The sequence below is a fragment of the Hippopotamus amphibius genome, chromosome 13 (genome assembly GCF_030028045.1).
Source record: "Hippopotamus amphibius kiboko isolate mHipAmp2 chromosome 13, mHipAmp2.hap2, whole genome shotgun sequence".
Classification (NCBI taxonomy): Eukaryota; Metazoa; Chordata; class Mammalia; order Artiodactyla; family Hippopotamidae; genus Hippopotamus; species Hippopotamus amphibius.
Genome location: NC_080198.1, coordinates 76,053,910 through 76,066,197, shown reverse-complemented (window position 1 = coordinate 76,066,197; position 12,288 = coordinate 76,053,910). Strand labels below are relative to the sequence as shown.

Sequence of the window (12,288 nt, the reverse complement as noted above, 5' to 3'; positions counted from 1 at the left end):
GAAGAAATTCTGGGGGGTAGAAAGCCTAGGAGGTAAATTGTCATTTTTACAACGGTTGTAACAAAGAGTTATCTCATCAAAATTACACACATGGTAGAAACAAAGTGCTACATATTTCATTCCTACACATCCTGTGTGCTCATATTTTTAAAGAAGATGAAAAGTGTATCATTCTTAAAATGATAGATTCAATTAAGTTAATGATTAAATTTAATGGTACCAAGCTAAGAATATCTTTTTACGGGATATTTAAATAGGTTTAAGTTTTAGATATGAGCTATGCTTCATCTCATATTCTACAAAAATTTTATAAACTGATTAGTAATATCCACTGAAAAAATGGAATGTCACCAGATGATGGCACATACTCTGTTATGAATGACAACTTTCCCCCTTTTGCAATTTCTAATTTTCACTCAATATTATTACCTATCCCAGGGAGGAAAACTACAGTTTATAATTTGTGTTCTAGAAATTTCCCACTAATCTAAACAAGTCATAGCTTCTTCCAAATGCTTACTATCTAGAAGTATTAAATAGAATATGCAAAACTTACTGCATAGTGGGATGCAAATTCTCACATACCATTTCAAATACGGTTAGCAAAAGGGAGACACACACACACACACAAACACACATGCACTCGCAACTGTGTACAAAGGGGCTCCACGAAGCAATAGCTTTTACTGTGCTCACTCATCTTAAAAAGACAGAAATACCTTAAAGTACATATTCAGTATTCCAGATGCCTTGAAAGGGAAAAATAATTTAAATACTTTGTCTAGGTTTTATAGACTATTTCCTGGCATCTAGAAAAGTAAGGCAAAGAAAAATTTACAAAGCAGTATAAAATTCTGATGTGAACATAATTCTCACGGGTTAAAAATATAATTAGATGAAATCTACTTGTAGAGCAACTAGTTTAATGTGTTTCGTACTCTTGCCTAAAATAATGTATCAGAGGATAAAAATTCTTTGAAAATATACTGTACTTAGGGTATTTGTGTTCTAATACTAAAAATACAATGGTAACAGTCCAGTACCCAAGTTTTCAGCCGTTCTATTTTAAAATGTCATTGGCGAGGTCCCACTTTTCATACTCTAAAATTATATATGGAAACGAAACCCACTTGGGCAAAGTCTTTAGGCACCTCATTTAGTAACGTGCTTGCACATTAAGAGGCCCTAGGAGAAACTTTAGCCTCTTCCTGAGTTAAATTCCTCACGACATTAAATCTATGAGTCTTTGCTTTGCTTCCGTTAATATTGAATATTGAACTTCAGTAGAGATTGGTGGGTAAGGGCTCTTGGTGGGACAGACTGAGGCTTCAACCCCAGAGCTGCTTCTGAGATAAGACCTCAGGTGCATTATTCACTCTCTATAAAATAGAGATAATGGCATTAACCCTCATCGCGTTCTTCAGAAAATTAAGGGAAATGATGCCTATAAAGTAATAGCATAGAGTCTAGTACACAGTGTTTAATATGTGGTCATTACTGTTTTTAAGTTAACTGAATTTTTTGTTTCTGGCCACGCCATGCAGCCTGTGGGATCTTAGTTCCCTGACCAAGGATCGAACCCGGGCCATTGGCAGTGAAAGCACTGAGTCCTAAACACCGGACCACCAGGAAATTCCCAAGTTAATCGAACATTAACTGAAATATATTTTCAAAATTTATTTTGTAAAAATAAAAATAATGTATTCATGGGTTTCTACAGAATAATGAGATGTTACCCATTTGTTTCTTTTTAAGCTCCTAGTTTAAAAGCACTAATTTCTCTATAGAAACACTTGTGCAAAAAAAAACAATTGTTTCAATGTTGGTATTTTCTCAAATTAGAACTGAAAAAACATAGACTCCCTAGACCAATAACTACACTTACATATGACATAATTTTCTGAATAATGCACAAAGATTAAGAGCTGAACAGTGTTGTGTTTTGTTTCTTGAGAAAAATCACTGTCTTTCTATTACTGCTCAGAATTTAATTTTTAAAAATAAGTTATAGAATTTCGGTGATGAGTTTTTCAAAACATCACAGATATAATAAAACTGTTTGACAACAAATGTGATAAAATATACAACTAATTACTTATGATAAAAACCATAGCAATATTTCATAACAACCATACCTCTAAACTGGAGAATGGTTTTAAATATCAACACTTGATAAAAACAATGCTTTAACACTCTGCTACAGGAGATTTGGGGATTAAAATTGGTCCACTTTAGCTCCCACCCAAGGGGGCTTACTTGGGGGAATTCTATAGGTAGGCTGATATCTGGGCCTCAAGGATGTTACCCTTGAGTAACATTACAGAGATCTGCAGGGTGCCTCAAACAAAACAAAGGAAACAGTTACAGGCCCTGAATGATCCACAAACACAGTGCACAATCATGTTTTTAAGTCTACTATTAAAACATGACCCCTTTCTCTTTCTCTCCAGTGCCTTTTTCCATCACTGATGGGAATTAACCACTTAAAACCAGAATTACAAAGAGTACACTAATTTCCTGTCTAAAAAGGGATGGTTGATAACATAGGGAAATGTGATAAAATGATCTGTAGGAAACACGTAAAAATAACTCACATAAAATATAATGTTAGATATTTCTTCTGCTCTTGGATCCTAATTTTACACAGTTCTAGTTGTGTTGTTTGCATAATTGACCTAGATCCACCACTCATACTTGGAAAATACTTAAAGAAGGAAACTATTCAATCTGAGAAGCTGATATTCTGCTCTCCTGGTGAGAATCAAGAAAGCTTAGAGCTGAAAGAGATTGTTAAACTCATTTATGAATTTCTCTGCTTTGATTTCTCACCCCCTCCTATCTCCCATTTTAAAGCCAAGATTTATTAACCTGGGCCAGTCACAAAGCTGGGAACACAGGCAGGAGGTCTGGACTCCCATTTCAATTCCCTTTCCAGTACCTTACACAATCCACAAAAGGTTCTGTTCCAACCATTAATAAAAACTCATCTAAAAAATGAGAAGGACACAAAGTCTATTAAGTCCCTGTTCTGTTGTTCTAATTCCCACTTATCAGAATAAGGGGGTGACTCTCAAAGTTTGCAATTATAATTAAGGCACTGATGATTCTCAGTAAAATAAACAGTAACCTACTGAAAATCAGTCTAAAAAAGATAAGGAAATATGTATTAGTTCCTTTAAATTCCTTAAGAACACTAGAAGTCAATGCTATTATTCCCATTTTGCAGAGAAAGCAAATAAAGTACCTAAAGGTACTTTTAAGAAAGCGGTAGTTCTGGGGTTGAAGCTTAAATCTATCTTATCTGGGGCCCTTAACCACCATAAATAGAGGTAAATTTTAAAGGGTTCAGAACAGTGGCTCCTAACCAAGTAGTGGTGCCAGCCTTTGGGGGTCATGTGGAAATGTGTGTCACAATAATCGGGGTGCTCCTGACATTTAGTTTCTGGGGCCCAGGGATGTTAAACATCCTGCAACACGCGGAACAGTTTCTCACAACAACAAAAAGTATCACTACCGAATGCCAAACAGCATCCCCTTTAAGAAGCAATGGTTGACTACAATGAAAACGAATCTGAAAAAGATGAATCACTTCGCTGTAAACCTGAAACTAACACAACACTGTAAATCAACTATACTTCAATTAAAAAAAAAAAAAAGGAAAGAAAAAAAAGCAATGGTTTGGATGAATAAAAGATTAACATACTATAACAGGGTATTAAATGAAACAGGGGCGATCTGGGACACCTCCAAGTGATTCCTCCAATAATCTCTACTCTGATGTTACAGTGAGTAGTTCCTTTGCTTCTGGCATGGTTTAGAAACAAATGCTGCCTAAAGTTATTTGATGTTCCCAAGTGTTCTCCAGCTATGAAAACATCTGAGACGCTTACTGGGACCAAATATAAATAAAATGCACAACTGCTTCATATTTTTACATTCAAATTTGACCAAGAGTTGGAAGAGACATGTTTTATAATTTTCCATGCATTCACAATCACATATATGAAAAATGTTCTTTCATGGAAAACCTACTTACATCTGAAAGAAAACCTAATAAGCAAAATCTATACTGTAAATATGTAAACCGATTTGTTTTGCAGCTTAGATATGGGAAAGACTGGACTAGATTGGCATGTCTCAATCTAAGGTACGAGAAGCCGGGACAGTCCAAAGCAAGTATGTTTTGAAGATCTGTAGTTTTTCTATGGAAATGCTTCAGTTTTGCGTTTTCACACTAATGACAATTAAAACCTAAAAAAAAAAAAGTACAAGACATATACTTTAAATGATTGGGATGACCACCTTATAACCAAATACTATCCTGCAATTTTAGCAGTCAAGTTTATATTTCTGTTTACAATCACACTGCAGCCCAATGGTTCGGGGGTAAAGAGAAAAAAAAGTAGATTTAATATGCAAATATGCTTTCAAGCCAAATAAAACCCCAAAGCTGGTGTACTGTGCTATGGCACTAAAAGTTGCACGACTGTTAAGAGGGCCCCATTGGGAGAAACAATCATCAGGAGGCAACTGCAGCCAAGGCAAGCGGACCTCACCAGACCCCCGCAGGGGAATCAGGGCCACAGTCACCCTTACCAGGATGATTTAATGAAGCCTGTCAATTTACATTTGGCTAGAGTTTTATCATTTAATTCATAATTAACTTATACACTTTTTTTGGTATTAGCTGTATAATTGGTATAACTAGGATTAACTTATACCTACTCTTAAGAATTCCACATTTAACTAACATTAAAATAAGAGAAAGTCAGTACTAGGTATGGCAGATCTCTGGAACCTCTGGAGGTGCTGACATCACTTTCTTTGGGGAATTTCTCCTCCCCCACTGACGAATCACACTATGGGCGACCTGCCCCAGAAAAGTAGTGAGACACCCCTATTCTTCCCGACACAGTGACAGGTCCAGAGCAGGCAAGTCATGCAAGCAAGGCCAAGTAATCTTGAGATGACTGATATGGATAAGAAGGTACTTCTCAAACATCAGAAGTTTAAGACCCACATAAACTTGCCAAGGAGAAACTTTTCCAGTGCACAAAGAAAGCCTGCCTGAGAATAAAGCCAAAGCTGCATAGGGCCAAAGGGATGGAGGGAAGCAGGGATGGAGGGAGGGAGGGAGAGAGGGAGGGAGGGAGGGAAGGAGAGAAGGAATGAAGGAAGGAAGATTGATTAGATAGATATACAGACAAAAAGAATGTTGACAAGATTATTTCATCAGGTGAATTTCACACCCAAACCAAACTCCAGGAATGTCAATTGTCAGTTAATTTTGTATGAGTTTAAGATGAGTTTCTGTCACTTGTGACCAAAAGCTTTTTAACGAAGATACTGGAGATCAATAAGAATGTCTTTCTTACAAGGTAAACATTACTTAAATTTGAGAAACACTGGACATGATCTCCTCTAACTCTACAGTTCAAAGATCCTGTGTGTTTTAATTATTTCATCAGCTTAAAAAATCAGGGTTTTTTCTCTTCTTATAACCTCAGTATACTTATTCAACAGAAAGTAGAAATGATGACTTTTTAAAAAATAATTATTACCAGGGATATGAGATCAGATAGGGATCTTTTCTTTCTCAAGTTTAGATATAATAAAATTATTCCGAGAAGACAATTTGCAAAAAGTTAATTTTACTTTACAATTCAGAAATAAGGGAAAGGTCTCAAAGAATACAGAAGCTAACAATGGCACCTAAGACTTTAAAAAGCATGTTCACTACAAACTACAAAATGGGGTATGTGTATATATACATCTATGTATACATCCATATACAGAAGGCTTTTTATAAAGCTTTTTAGACTATTCATCAGGATGATTCTTATGAACGTAACACTTAGTTTACCGTACCTGCCTTAAATATTTAGTTGGCAATAAGTAGAAATTCCTACCAGTTAGAGAAAATGAATAAAGCACTCACACCATGAAAAAAAATATGATTCAAAATAAAGTGAGAATACCAAGTCAGTAAATAAGATTACAGAGCTAAATATCAAACGAATGACTCATGTGGAAAGAGTTTCTTCAATTTTTATTCTTAGGTTGTAATTCATAGGCACTTTTTTTTTTTTTTTTTTTTACTGAGAATCTGATTTAACAGATATTTCCAAGGCCACATCAATCAGCTGTAACATTGATCAACTGAATCAACATCTGTCCAGCTAAAGTAATCTCATAGGAAGTCCTGCAAAGTCAGTAGCTAGTGTGCAGTCTAAATTCAAAAATTAGTCATTTTTCAACCGTCCACTATCAATCAACTCAGTGATTTATTTAATTGCCCTGAAGCCCTTACCAAAGCAAGAGTTTTTATCCTACAATTAGCCCTGAGAACAAAGAAAAAATCTAACTTAACGCAACAGTTAGGGGTTTAATAAATTGTTAGTTTGAAAAATATTTGAGGGACAAACTAATAAATACCAAGCAGTTTTTTTAAAGACTTTTCTCATACGAAAGAACTCTTTCCCAAGCATTATTAAAAAGTATTAGGAAGTTCAAGCATGTTTAGGTTAATTCGTGTTTTCAAATCTAGAAGAAGGGAAGCATGCATCTTAGTAAGACATACTCTCTGTAATCAGATAAGGGTGAAGGTACAAACTTTACCCATACAACTTGAAAGCATTTTCACATATTTTAAAAGAAATCGTATCAGAAACCAGACTCAAGTCATTTCTTCAGGTGGAACTATTTAGAAAGGAAATTGGGTTGCACAACATAATCAAAATGCTAAAAACTGCTCATCTTTAGGTACTGAAAACAATATTAAGAAAATACTGGCAATCTCTATAGATCTTCAGATCAAAAACAAAAAAAAGCTACTGAATTGTACTACAAGCCTATTTAAGTGTTACACTAAGCAAATAGATTTGAATGACTAATTGCCACTGATTAGTTCTGCCACAGTTTTAGGAATCATGATCTTGTATTGGGGGCTTTCAAAATGGAACTGAATATGAAACCCTGAGAACACTGGTGATAGAAGAGCAATGAGAAACATTTCAGGGGCTCCTATGGATTCTTCCAGATTCAATCCTATGCAAATTCAATCCACATGAGTACTTTTAGGGCACTAAAAGGTGTCTTAGAGCTGGCTATAAGGACCCTGGTCATAAGCAATACACGGATAAAAGGACATTATTACACCAGAATTACCATAATGAAAATAGAAATAATATCAAAGCCAGACTGAGTCAATGCCCACAGGACTTTATTATCTTCAGTATTAGTGACTGCTTAACAAAATATGCTTAGCAACTCGTTTGAAAATTGTGAAAAGTTTATATTCCTATATGATCACAGAAACAATCATTTTTAAGATCGAATAGCAAGATTTATTTTACACCCATCATCTGACTTGAAGATAAATATCATGCAAATAAAAGGTTATAGCTTTTAGAGACACACACAGAGAGAGACAGACACAGGAAGGAAGGAAGGAAGAAAGAGAAAGAGAGAGAGAAGGAGAGATAGAGAGGAAGAGAGAGAGAAAGAGAGAAAGGAAGAAAGGAAGGAAGAAAGAGAAAGAAAAAGAAAGAAAGAAAAAAAGAAAGAGAAAGAGAAAGGAAGAAAAAGAGAAAGAGAAAAAGAAAGAAAGAACGAACGAACGAACGAACGAAAGAAAGAAAGAAAGAAAGAAAGGAAGGAAGGAAGAAAGAAAGAAAAAAGAAAAAGAAAGAAAGAGAAAAAGAAAATCCCAAACACAGGACCTGAAACATCAACTAATTCACCACAGCTTTGCAATGTCAAATAAAAAGTCTATCATAGAAAACTACATGGGAGTGTAAAACTTCTGTTTCTGGACTTTGATCCAAGTAGTCATAAAAAGTTGTCCTCACTTAATATCTCCTATTTCCAGTATATGCCAAATATTCTCAAGCTTTTGCCTAGTGCAAAACAAAGCAATAAAAGTCAATCATATTACCCCTACAATACTAAAGGATCAAAAACATCCCCCACAATCACAGAGCTGATTAGTAACTAATGAAAGATAAATTATTCTAATATGCTGTCAAGAATAACAACAGCTGTTAAAGTGGCATTAGCACCAAAAAGGCTCCATCTGTGAATGTACAAGCATTAAAGCCCTTAATGAACACAGCATCCCAAACCTGCAGGACTGCAAAGTTTTCTATAATAGCGAGGGTGGAAGTTTTCCATAGGTTTTAGTTACTAGTCTCAAGTTAATTTTTATGCCAATAGATTATATTATGAAATGTTCAACTGACACTCTCAAAATTCACTGAAACAGGTTTTGATTGCTAAAAAGCATCTATTTGTGTGCTACAAGCTATAGCTTTTAAGGAAAGATAATTATAGGAAATAATGTAAAATATAGCAGCGATAATTGCTTTCAAGGTCAACCAAAATTCACAGGTGTTTACATGAGAGTTAAGGAGGGCCAGAACCTTCCTTCTATTCAATGACTTACTATTGAGTGCAGACCATTCAGTTTGGGGAGAGAACAGAGAAGCATGCATGAATGTCAAACAACAATTAAATCAAATAAGGTAGAAATAATTCTACCAACCAGCCTGTTTACAGGCACAGCTGGCCATTCTAAGTGAATGCAAATTTATTTTAAATCTTAAAACACACCAAATGCCTCTACAGAACTATTCTCTTTCAAGGGTTTCCCAAATCACATACAGTGTTCATTTTATACATAGTCTAACAAAAGGGGAAAAAGCAAAGTAATGTGAGCTTTTCGTTAAAAACCAAAAACCAAAAACCACAACAAAAAACAGCTGTAAACAAAGTGTCTCCAATAAGCTTTTACCACAACCATGTGAATCACACTGTGTTCAGCAGGTTGGCATTTTTATAATTTGCTAATGTTCAACCTCTCATTCTGTGTCTCCAGGTCATGCCATCAAATAGAAGCCCAAACTGGAGTACTGTTCCGTGAAAAATCTCTGGCTACAGACAAGACAGATTATATTCTTCACACTGACTACTTTCAGCGCTTTATGTATAACTCCTAAAATTGAGGGCCTACACTACTCTTGATTATCTTACACTTTCGTTTTTCAACTTGAACTCAACATAAACTCTTCTCCCAAGATTACACACACACACATATATATACCACAGAAAGCGTTTCAGCGTATTGTCCACATCAACTATGATATAAAAACCCTAACTGAAGAGAAAACCTTTAACAAAGTCTCAATGATCTACATTTTACGCTAAGCAGTGTAATTTTGAGAACTGGGATTTTAATCCTATGCTATTTGGGAGAAAAAAGTAATGTGAAAAGAAATGTAACAACTCGTTCAATTTATTTTCCGGAAAAAAACCAACAAAAAAAACCAAAAAAACGTTACTCAAACTTTTGGCGGGCTCTCAAAGTGAAGTGTTGTTATGTATGAGTTAAAAGCTGCCACCAAACAATCCCAAGTTTATGTCTTTAAAGGGAGAGGGGAGAAAAAAAGAAAAAGGACATTTACGCTGAGTTTAAAATAAATAATTTTGTTCTTTCTTAATAATCTGCCTAAAGAACATCCCTCTACACATTTAAAATATCAGCCCCGTTCTCCTGCCCACTCCACATTATACTATGCGCTATAATTCATTAAGGGCGGAAGGGTGGAAGTATGCAAGGGTGAAAGGAAAACGGGGACAGATGGCCTCGGAGGAGGAGACCTCTCAAAACTGCTGGCTCCCAGCAATCGATAATTCCAGACCTAGATGGTCTTAGTGCCTCACCCCAACCCCGCAGAAAAGTGCCCTTAGAAAGGGAACCACTTTCCATTCAGGATTTATCCCCTGGCTCGCTCCAGATTTAGTATTTTGATAGAAGGCGAAAGCGGGAAGAGGATTTTAAAAGGCAGGCTGAGTAATTAAACAGAGGAGATAAGATCTGTCCCGAAGCCATCGCCTCTGTTAAAACCCCCCAAAAGTGATCAACTCGACACCCACTGAACATTCGTTAGGAGCAACGGAGTTAAAAAGCGCCCCATCTAAGACCTCAAAGTATTACATCTGCAGGAAGGTAGAGGAAGACAGAAATGTCACAGAGCACATTTTCAACGAAGCATCGCCCCGCCGGTGTGACCTGGGTGCAAGCACCCTGCACCCGGCCCCCACCGCGCCCCCGGGGAAAGTGGGGAAAGAGGGGGAGGATGCTTAAGGAAGTACCTTGTTTTGTCTCCAAAAGGCAACATAGCAAACGTGGCGAGTTGGAGATGCAGATGAGGCGGCGTCGGCGGACCCTGGACTAGAGGAGGCGCCGTGGGGGTGGGGGCTGGGGGCCGACGACGTGCCCAGGTGAGGCCAGCGACTCCAAGCCGGCTCCCCTACCGCCCCCGCCGTCGCGCCGCCGCCCGCCGCCGCCCGCCGCCGCCCGCTCGCCCCGCGCTGCGCCGCCCCCTGGCGGGGAGCGCCCGGCCGAGTCGCGGCGGTGCACCGGCGGGTGGGAGCCCAGCGTCCAGCCCCGGCCGGCCCCTTCAGCATCACCGCCCCGCTCGCGTCTCCCTCCCGGAGAGGCGGCCAGCGCCAGCTGCCCGAGGGCCGCTGCCGGGAGCCGGCGACGCCGAGATCCCGGCCCCTCCTTCAAAGGGGTGCGTCTGGAGTCAGCCCCGCGCCGCGCGCAGCGGCCGGCCGGGCTTCGCACCAACTCCCCCGGCTTCGGGGCACCCGGCCGCCGGGCACTCTGCGTTTCGCCCTCCTAGCCCCTCGGCTTCAGCCGCGATTCCTCTCCAAGTCTCCCGCGAGCGTTTCCCACGCGCGCCCCGACTGCCCGCTGAGCAGCCGCCTCCCGAAGGATAGTCTCTCTCTCCTCCCCGCCCTCCGCAGCAGCCGCCCTGGCGCTTGGCTCCGGACCAGGAAGAGCTGGCCTTTGGGGTTGTCCCGGGCCGCGGGACCTGTCACCCCCCCCAGGGTCCGCTCCCCGCCGCGCCTCCGCGCCGTCCTTTGTGTGCGCGCCGCGAACCCCTCCACAGAGCCCGTTCGGCGGCGCCGCCTTGCGCGCAAAAGCGGCGGAGAGGAGGAGCGCGGGACAACCAGGGGACTGGAAGGGGGCAAAAAACCGACAGCACTCACTCTGGGAAGGTTCCGGCATGTTGCTGCCCTTGGGGCTTCTTCGTGGTCTCGTGCCCTACCCGGGCTTCCCCGCCCCGCCAGGGCCGGGGCGAAGGGGGACGGGGGAGGAGCGGAGCCACAGGGACCGCATTGGAAAGGGTGCTTCCGGAGCGGCAGGGAAAGGGCTCAAAAACTGTTTTTGGTTTCGCTAAGGAGATTTAGGGGAACCAGGAGGCTAGAGAAGGGCTAGAGGAAGGCCCGTGAGCGCAGGCATAGGAAAATAGTCTTGCTCCCAGGGAATACCAGGGCTGCCAGCGTGTTGGGGGGAGGGAGGGAGGGAGAGGGGGGTCCGGCACGTTCAATTTTGGATTTGAACTTTGTGCAAGTTGGATCGAATCCGACGCTTGGGGTTTTCGGCTGTACTCGCCTTAAAGTCGAGGTCTCTACACCGTAACAGGATCACGGCCCTACTTCAAAGGCAAAGGGCCTGAGAGTGGAGACTGTTTAATGGTTAACGAAGGGGAAAATTCAATAAGGGACAGAGATCAGCCCCAGGTTACGCTCCATGCCCCGGCCGGGTCTTCCACGGGTCCTCTTCTTACCTGGTGCCTTTCCTAACAAAGTAAGAGAAGGTAAAGTCCCAGTGATCGTCCAGCCACGCTTCGACCGATTCCTGGTCCCACTGCTGCTGCGGCCGCGCGGAGCCGGGGCCGGCCCACTCCATGATCAGCGCGGCGCGTCTCTGCGGCTCCCCCGTGCAGGTTTTCCACCCCAGCTGGGGTCCCTCCCTCGGAGGAGCTGGACTCGGCCTCGAGACCCTCCCCCTTCGCCCCGCTCCAGTCCGGCCGGCTTTCGGCGGCGCTGCTCAGGCACCGGGCCAGCCTCCTGCCGCGCCCCGCCTCTCCCGGTCCTCACCGCTCCCAGGTGTGGCGGGCGGGGCGGGGTGCCGCAGCCCCGCGCTCTCCCTGGGGTCTGGCTGAGACTGGCTCTCGCAGGCTCTCGAGTCCCCAGATTCCGAGGCGCGCGCGGCGGCGACTGGCGAGCTCTGCGGAAGCCTAGTGGCCAGGACGAGAAGGCAGCCACGCGGCCGCTGGGGTGCGCTGTGTGCCGGCCGGCCCCGGACGAGCGCGCAAAGGTGACTGTGGGGGTGTGTGTTCGCTGAGCGTCCCACTCCAGGACAGGGAAGGGCGCGCCGTGGAGACCCATCCCAAGCCCAGAGAGCGGCAGCCGGGGGAAGTTTCTCCCGAAAGTGAG

The 12,288-nt window shown here is 41.8% G+C and overlaps 1 protein-coding gene across 1 annotated transcript in view; it reads right to left on the bottom strand.

Annotated features, from left to right (window-relative positions):
- The window catches only part of LOC130835002 (cGMP-specific 3',5'-cyclic phosphodiesterase-like), a 43,534-nt gene extending 31,457 nt beyond the window's left edge, over positions 1-12,077 (bottom strand). The window contains exon 1 of the mRNA XM_057706168.1: positions 11,637-12,077. Coding sequence (XP_057562151.1) covers positions 11,637-11,758 — 122 coding nt within the window. The 5' untranslated portion in view covers positions 11,759-12,077. The remainder of the gene's footprint in view (positions 1-11,636) is intronic.
- Positions 12,078-12,288: the final 211 nt, after the last annotated feature.